The 9,389-nt window shown below is 47.0% G+C and overlaps 1 protein-coding gene across 1 annotated transcript; it reads left to right on the top strand.

Annotated features, from left to right (window-relative positions):
• Window positions 1-7,813: 7,813 nt before the first annotated feature.
• On the top strand, window positions 7,814-9,389 carry LOC139720975 (paraneoplastic antigen Ma3-like). Its single transcript, XM_071632305.1, has one exon. The coding sequence runs from the start codon at window positions 7,814-7,816 to the stop codon at window positions 9,245-9,247; it is 1,434 nt and encodes a 477-aa protein (XP_071488406.1). The 3' UTR covers window positions 9,248-9,389.

Below are 9,389 nucleotides of genomic sequence, written 5' to 3'. Positions count from 1 at the left end.
TATACACAAGAGCCTTTTCGACACACTAGATAGGGAATTGCATGGACTGAGTGACCTAGTCCTGTACCATGGAGGAGATGGGACTATGCCCTATCTGGGTTGGGCTTACGTCAACATAGGTTTTGAACGGTCATTTGCTGGCACAGGGACTGAGTTTAGTACATTGGCTCTTGTAGTACCAGACCCCCAGCGTCCCTGTGACCATAGAGTGATTATTGGCACTAATTCAGGACTTTTCAGGCACTGTTTTGAATCTTGTAGGAGGATGGCTGGAGCACGCTTTGCCCAGTCATTGCAGATAAGTGCTACCTGCAGGGATATCTACGCCAGCATATCGAAACAAGAGAAGGTGTCCCCTGATGGCAAATTGGGCACTGCTAGGACCAAGAAAGGACATAGCACGCAAATACCTCCCCACTCCAAATTGGTAATGACCGCCCAAATTAGGAATCCCCTGAAAGAAGAAATGACTGTTTTCGTAGAGTCCAATCCCCACAGCAGACTTCCAAGTGGGTTACACATAGCCCCAGGAGTACAAAAATTGTCAGGTGGTGCGATTGGAAAGGTAAGGGTGCTGGTGACCAATAGTAGCCCTGAGTCTATCACTGTCCCTGGCAACTGCCCAATAGTAGATGCCTATGTCCCCGACAAGTGTTTCCCTACCCCTAGTAGTTTTCCTACCCAGCCTCACAGTTACACCGAGGCAACCCATTCCCAAGTAGGTGCTAATGTAGGCGATAACACCCCTTCCCCTCAAGTTGACGTTAGTGAGCTGCCCATCAATTGGGGCCCGATTTCCCCGGAGTGGAAAGAAAGGCTGCTCAATCAGTGCAGGCAGAGGAGTGATGTGTTCTCCAGGCATGAATTTGACCTAGGCAGTACAGGCTATGCGGAGCATCAGATTCGTGTTAACGATGACACACCATTCCGTGAGAGGTCTCGGAGGGTGCCTCCCTCTGATCTTAGGGACTTGCAGCAACATCTTCAACAGCTGTTGGAGAACAACATAATTAAGGAGTCTAAGAGTCCCTATGCCTCTCCAATTGTGCTGGTTCGGAAAAAGAATGGTACTTTGAGAATGTGCGTCGACTACCGTACACTCAATTCTCGTACCATTCCCGACCAGTACACAGTGCCCCTGATACAGGAGGCCATTGATTCCCTGAGTGGCAGTAAATGGTTTTCTGTTATCGACTTAAAGTCGGGATTCTATCAAATCCCGATGCGTGAATCTGACAAGGAGAAGACGGCCTTCACTTGTCCTTTGGGGTTTTACCAGTTCGAGCGTATGCCCCAAGGGGTGAAGGGAGCACCAGCAACCTTCCAGAGGCTGATGGAGAAGTGCATGTCAGGTCTGAACATGTTAGAGGTGTTGGTGTACATGGATGACCTGATAATCTTCTCCAAAACGCTGGAGGAAATGGAGGAGCGCCTGGCTAGGGTACTGGATAGGTTGCAGCAATTTGGCTTGAAGGTGTCCCCAGAAAAATGCCAATTTTGCTGTCAGTCGGTTAGGTACCTTGGTCATGTAGTCTCCGAGGCTGGGGTACAGACAGACCCAGACAAAGTGGCCGATGTAAGAACCTGGCCCAGGCCACAGACAGTGAGGCATGTCAAGTCTTTCTTAGGATTTGCTGGCTATTACCGGCGATTCATAAAGGACTATGCCAAGATTTCCCGTCCTTTGAACGCACTTACAAGTGGGTGCGTTTACCCCAGGAAGCGAGGACGTCCACCTCCAAAGAAAGATCCGAGCCCGGATGCACGAAAGGCAAGTGACCCCCTTGGTGATGCTTGGACTGAGGAGTGTGAGAATGCTTTTCAGGCTTTGAAGCATTGTCTGGTCACAGCCCCAGTCTTAGCCTTCGCAGACCTGTCAAAGCCCTTTGTGCTCCATGTTGATGCCAGCCGTGATGGACTGGGTGGTGTCCTGTATCAAGATCATGGAGGTAAGCTTCGTCCAGTGGCATATGGAAGTCGGGGACTGTCCCACAGTGAGAAGAACTATCCAGCCCACAAGCTGGAATTTCTTGCTCTAAAGTGGGCAGTTACCGACAAGTTCAGGGATTATCTGTATGCAGCAAAAGGTGCGCGGGTTATGACTGATAATAACCCACTAACATATGTCCTGACATCGGCAAAACTCGATGCCACAGGACATAGATGGCTTGCTGCACTTTCCTGCTTTGATTTTTCCATCCATTATAAGCCAGGAAAGACGAACATTGAAGCAGATGTACTGTCACGGAAACCACATCCTCCCGGCCTCGACAAGGAGTTTGAGGCTCGCCAGCAGTGCAAGATTAGTGATCTGGAGGCAAGGCTGCATGAGACGTCAGACTCAGGTGAGAAAGTGTCCACACTCTCTGCCTTCTGTCAGACGCATTATGTTTCAGCCAACTCTCCTCATAGAAGCCAGCCATACGTTGAGACCCTGTGTGCCAGTGCAGAGTCTATCCCAGGTCTGTATGCGAAGGGCTCAGACCTGAATGTAGTAGACTGGGCACAGGCTCAAAAGGCAGATCCGCAACTGAAACTAGTCAGGGATTATGTTGAACGTGGGGAGAGGCCACAGTCTTATACCGGCCTTTCAAGAGAGGCTGCCCTGATACTCCGCGAGTTCGACAGGCTAGTTCTGTGCAAAGGAGTCCTCTACAGAACTTTCACTGACTCCTTAGGGAACCGCCATCACCAGTTAGTATTGCCTGCCCAGCGCCGTGTCGAGGCAATGAGGGGCATACACGACAGTGTTGGCCACCTTGGAATCGAGAAGTCCATAGCGTTGGCTAGAGACAGGTTCTACTGGCCAAAGATGAGTGCTGACATTACGGAGTGGGTCAAGCATTGCCCTCGTTGTATAGCAAGAAAGACTCCTCCAAAGCCAGCAGCCCCATTGGTGAGTATTCACACAACCAGCCCCCTGGAGCTGGTTTGCATGGACTTTCTCTCCCTAGAACCAGACCGCTCGAATAAGAAGTCTATCTTGGTAGTGACGGATCACTACACACGATACGCACAAGCCTTCCCAACGAAGGATCAGACTGCTGCCACTGTCGCCAAGGTCCTGTGGGAGAACTTCTTTGTACATTATGGTCTGCCCCAACGCCTTCATTCTGATCAAGGTAGGGACTTTGAGAGTAAAGTGATCCATGAGCTGTCAAGGCTCCTTGGCATTAAGAAATCAAGGACAACTCCTTACCATCCCCAGGGAGACCCTCAGCCTGAGCGTTTCAACAGAACGCTACTGGACATGCTAGGGACCCTGGAGGAGGAGAAGAAGGCAAATTGGAGCAAGTACGTAAGTGCACTTGTACACGCTTACAATTGTTCAAGGAATGACAGTACTGGTTTCTCACCTTAGTTCCTCATGTTCGGTAGGGAAGCTAGACTGCCTGTTGATCTGCGATTTGGCACAAGCCCTGACAATTTCACTGGGACTGACCACGTGAAGTACGTCAGTGGTTTGCGCGATCAACTTACGCGGGCGTATAAACTTGCGTCAGCTGCATCCAACAAGTCTGCCAGTGCCAACAAGGTCCGCTATGATGCGAAAGTGCGAGCCAATGGCCTGAAACCTGGCGATCGCGTCCTTGTCAGGAACGTTGGACTGACTGGTAAGCAGAAATTAGCTGATAGATGGTATGCGAACCCTTATGTCATCACAAAGCGACTCAACCCTGATATGCCGGTTTACGAAGTTGCACCTGAAGACGGGATTGGTAGGACACGCACCCTACACCGCAACCTTCTCCTACCCATAGAGTACTTGAATGAGGCCCCAGCCCATAACTCAGAGACCCAGAGACCAGGTAAGAAAAGGAATCCAGCTGATCGGACCCGTTCCAAAAGGTCCATTGCCCCTCCGAGTGAGGAAGAGTCTGATAGTTCAGACTCAAGTGATGAGGGGTGTACGCAAGCACATTAACCGCCCACATTCAGTACTTAACGTAAATGCGCCAGAGTTTGTCCCCTCCCAACCTCCCAGTATTCCCTCTGAGACTACCAGCGAGACCCCTGAACAGGTCAACACAGCTGATGTAGTGAGTGACACAGGTGTTTCCGGCGGTTCCGTTTTATCCCCTGACCCCACTACTGAGGAGACATCAACCGACTCAGACTTAGAGAACCAGGCTGGCAGTGACATCAGCATAGATGCCACAAGTGCATCCAGTGGTTCTGGTAGAGCAACACCGGATGATGCAGTACCCGATTTGAGAGGGGAGAGCATGGAGGAAGAGAGTAGACACACTAGCCCTTTACCCCCAGACGCAGAGTCCAGAGGTAACGCCCCTCATACTCTAGCAGAGCCCGAGGTTGAGCAAGCGCAAAATGCAAAGCAAGCAATCGATTCAGAGCCTGCCCCGCAATCCATCAGGCGCTCAACTCGCTCTTCAAGGCCGCCGCTACGCATGCAGTACGATACCCTTGGTGAACCCTCTGGTGCTAGGCAAGCAACTTCATCAGGATTTTTTGCTGACCTTAAGCGTAAGATCTTTGGCTTTGATTAATCAAAGGTTCACAGGAGTGAACCCTGGTTTGAAAGGGGAGGATGTAACCCCACCAAAATTTGGGTTACTAAGATTTCTCCAGAAATGTCGTCAGACTAGATTCCTACTTCCTTGGAAGACCCATGGTCACTGTTATCACCACCCCCTCCATTCATCCCTCCTCTGACGTCCGTACCCCACCTGTTTTCCAACAACCCCTCGACCAGTGTACTAGTAACCCCCAAGATTAGTCTTAAGATTTCCCCTTCAGCCTTTGACCCCAATAGCCAATGTCCAATTGTAAGCCTGTGTGTATTGAGACTGGTCAAGCCCTGTGAAACGCCCCTGCTGGTGTTAGACTATGTAGGTGTAATAAAACTCAAGGATGGAGCAAGCTAGCCAGTCTAGGGATATTGTTTTAAGCACCCCTCCCTTTTGTTGGTGTGTAGGCACATCAAGAGAAACGAAAGGACCATGTCTCAGAAGAGGAAGGTCATTCTTGCTAGGACAAAGTAGTAGTTGCTTTGGGATTTAGGGACAGTGTCCTACCATGGGCAAAGCCTATACAGAGTGGACTGGTTCTAACTGTAGACCAACATTTTCTGTGACAATGACGTAGAGTGCACGTCTAGCCCAAATTCTGTCCCCTCCTATTCCTTTCTTCTCACATACCCCCCCCCCCTAATTTCCAATGAACTGTTTAGGCTAGCTTTGCGTGTGCCTTAAAGTAGAGTAACTCCATACATTACTAGATTTACTTTGCTCGTGTTACCTTTTATATTACAGATACTGTTGTGCTACTATGATCAATGGCTGAAAGGATATGACTTTTTGCAAGATTATTATTTGATATGTCATGTGTTCAGAACAAAGTGTGATCCACGCACTTCAGCATAAGAGATATGTATGTGCAGTGGTTATGTTTAATACATCATTTATGCAAATGAGATATAATTATGTCTCTATATTCTAATTGAGTGCTTTTATGACTTATGCTATACGATTTGTCTAGTATGTTAACTAGATCGGTGTTTGCATGAGTATAAACAATGTGTTATATAGCTATGCTGGTTAGGCAGCAGCTCTAGTGACCAAGGTCACAGGAGTGCAACTTTAAAGCCCTGTAGGCAGAATGCTCGAGAGTGACTGGAAAGCCTGTCGTTACTGCCCTTGGTCAATGTTAAGACTTTGTCTGGCCAAGTGGATGGTCAGTACGTCAGTAATGTTCCTGGAAGTCAAGGGGAATGAGTGACCTCTAGCCAATGAGGCAGACTTTGAATGATGTCATAGAAACATGAACCAATGAAATTTCTGCTGGTCAGTTAACTTCCTGGAAGTTTCTGATTTTCTCGAGAAAGTTTGTAATATTAACATTTTACAGAGAGACAGAAAATTATAAAAGCCCATAGCTTTGGAGCAAATAGGCATATCTGCTTCCTGCCAGCGCTTTGAGGCCTGCACCCACTTTGCTTGTTACATCGACTGTGTGATCCAGAAAGTTTTTTCACACATTTATCTGCTGAGAGGTTACCACAAAACACTGGTAGACCCCCACAAGCATCAGCTGTATTGTTATATACAATTTTTATGTGCCTGTGATACAACTGGTTGTGGCACGTACATCCACTGACTGCCGTGTGGAGCAACTTGTAGTGAAAACGAGTGTTGGCTCTTTTGACTAGGTAAGTCATTGTATTTCTCATGTTATGTATTGCATTGGAGAGTGTTTGTAATTATGAACCCCAATCCATAGACATGGAGGTTGCTTGTTAAGAAGAAGACTCTGATATCATGTATATAAATTCCGAAGTTATCATATGTTATGCCAAAAGTATTGATGATTGATGATTGTTGCTTGTATATTATTTGAAGATATATTGCAATGCACTTCAAGGTATTTGCGCTTCGAATGTTTTATGAATGGACATGATTAGGCATACACTCAAGTTCATTATTAGACAGATGAAATTGGGAAACTGACTTGGCATTAGAAGTCAGATTTTAATTTGATTACATACATATTGAAATGCCCGGTAGACCCTCACACTCAGAGAAAGTGAGGCTATGCTCGTAAACATTGAGGTCTACAATGTGCAGCACCCCCCCCCCCTCGTCTGAACTGACAGATTTATGTCCACTGACCGTTCCCTGTGAGTGACAGAGGTCACTGCACTATTGAATTGTGGAATGTTTAACTCTAGAGGGGGAGGACTAGCCACTAGATGTGAAGAACCTTGCAAAGAACTAAATGTGAGGAATAGTTGTGCCATTGTGAATATAAAAATGTTATACATTCATGCTCTTTAGAATGTATACATGTTAACTGTACATGCGTGGTAAGGTGTACAACTGCTCAGTGTAATTATTGTGTGCGTGGAGCATTATTTCCACTCAAACTATAATATTTGAATCGGAGTCACAATATTTGTCGACCCCAGATGAAGCAACTATACTGCCAGTCGATCAGATAGATCAAAGCTTTATTTGTGGCAGCAGTGTTGGATATAATTCAGGATGCTGAAAATGTTTAACTGAAGAGAAGTTATTCTGACCGTATTTAGCACCTGTATGTCAAAATGAATTGACAAACATTTGAATGTATGTGACTGGAATTTGTATCTGTATTGTCTAATGCGCTCATATATGTTTATGAGGCATGTATATGTAGAGACAATGTATCAGATCAGATTTTGGAGTGGACTTCCATACTCCTGAAGAAATATTATTGATTAGAAAGACACTATATTAGGAAAGTCCTGTGTCTTATAAATTCTTTTGACTAGATACATATTTGGACGAGAGCTTTGGCCAGCCTTTGCTTGGTTCAGCGTGACTGACGGCTACTGAGCATTGCATCAGCTACCGTGTACGACTGGTTTGCGACTACTCTGGGCTCGTCGACAGGATAACCGGCGAGAGAGACAAAGAGACAGCAACGAGTCGAAATATCGTCATACACTGGCAAATATTTAATTATGCTAATGTAACAAAGGTTACATTTGAGTCTGTGAACATATTGAATTGAATGATGTACTTTGTTGAACGACAAACAAGTTAATAAAGTTTGTCATTGGATTATTTTGTCAAAACTGAATCCCAGGTGTGATATTCTTTATTTATGAACTCGGGAGTGTAACATTCGGGTTACATAAATTGGGGGCTTGTCCGGGAACTATAATTGTTTCTTAATTGTATAATTGCATTTGTTTGGTGACACATGTTACCGAAACTGAGTCTTGGTTATCATTGTTGATTGTTACTGTTACATTCACCATTTTCGTTCTATTGTACCAAAGAGCCAACACTCGTGTGCAGGAAACAAAGCGATGGCAGGTAAAAGTTTGAAGCAGATTGGTCAGGATTGGTGCAAGAAGGAGGAGATTAGAGTAGAGAATGCCCTCCTACTTGCAACAGGTATAAAGACTGTGCCAACAGAGGTGTTTGCACTGGCACTGTCAGAGTTATATCCCACATTACTTGAGGTGTTAAGACGGGATGATCCCGATACAGGGGAAACATTGCTCCTGTGTGAATTCGAAGATGCAGTTGCTATGTTAGGATTACAGGCACAGATTGTCATTCCAGTAGATGGGGAGACTATGTGCAGAGTAGTGAGGTTAGACGGTTTAGGACCAGTCAGAGGAAATAGGGTCAGTGTCAAGGACCTGAGGGAGAGAGGTTTAGTTAGGGAATGGAGAAAAGCAGGACGTAGAGCTCAGGAAGTCCAGTCTCAAGACATCCCTACTACTAACAACCTTCCACCCCCTTCCCCTGTTATCAGTGAACCATCCATGTCCTTCCCTGATCGAGACATCCCAATTTTAGCAGCTTCACTAGCACGGTGTGGGCTGACCACAGGGTATCGGAAACTGCGATGCTTCTCTGGTGCAAAGACAGCAGCGCGTGATGAGGATAGCTACCCCATCTGGATAGAGCACGTTGAGAGCCAGATGGAGGAGTGGCAGACTCTGGATGATGCTGAGCGGCGCAAGCGCATTCGTGAGTCATTGCGTCCGCCTGCGTCAAGCATCATTACAGACCTTAGGCGTGAGAATCCCCAGGCCTGCTCTGCAGACTACCTCAGGGCTCTGGATCTGGCTTTTGGCGATACTGACACAGATGATGAACTGTTTGTCAGATTTCATCAGACAGTCCAGGCTGAAGGTGAGTCTCCCTCTGAGTATCTTTCTCGCTTACAGGAAGTCATGCGCCATGTGGTTAGGCGGGGAGTTGTCAAGCCACATGACGCCAACAAGGTGAGACTGCGACAATTCATCAGGGGCATCCTCTACCATGAAATGCTCCTAGTAAACCTACAGCTCAGGGAGCGCCTGGAGAAACCACCATCCTTCCTGGAACTCCTGTCTTCAGTGAGGAAGCAGGAAGAAGAGGAAAGGGTGAAGAAATCTCTGTCTGCCTCGAGACCCCCCGTTAGCCCAAAACCAAAGCAGGCTGCCCACCGTAAGGTAGAGCCCTCTATTCTGCCACCCCACGCAGCCCCTCAACCCCATGTCCTTCCCCAACCAGCACCTCCACCAGCACCCCAACCCACCAATAATCCCCCCAAATCTCAGTCGTCCCAGCAGAGTAATACTGGTGTTGTTTGCTTCAAGTGTGGAGAGGAGGGCCATATCAGTAGAAATTGCCAAAATTCTGTTCCCCCTGACGTACTGAGTAAAAGACTTGTCAACTACATCCTTGGCAACCAGGGAAACGAGAAAGGGCGCCTGGGAAGGGGAAACCAGGGGCCCCAAAAATAGATTCTCCCCCACTTGTTTCTAAAGTTGAGGTTTCCAAGAACGATGTTCCTGAAGGTTTAGTAGGAGATGCTATCAACCCAAAATGTTGGATAGATGGAAAGGAGACAAAATGCCTTCTTGATAGTGGGTCTCAGGTCACTCT

The sequence above is a fragment of the Diadema antillarum genome, unplaced genomic scaffold (genome assembly GCF_040938485.1).
Source record: "Diadema antillarum isolate AM-2024a unplaced genomic scaffold, OU_Dant_1.0 scf00000136, whole genome shotgun sequence".
NCBI lineage: Eukaryota > Metazoa > Echinodermata > Echinoidea > Diadematoida > Diadematidae > Diadema > Diadema antillarum.
This window is presented reverse-complemented; position numbering and strand designations above follow the sequence as displayed.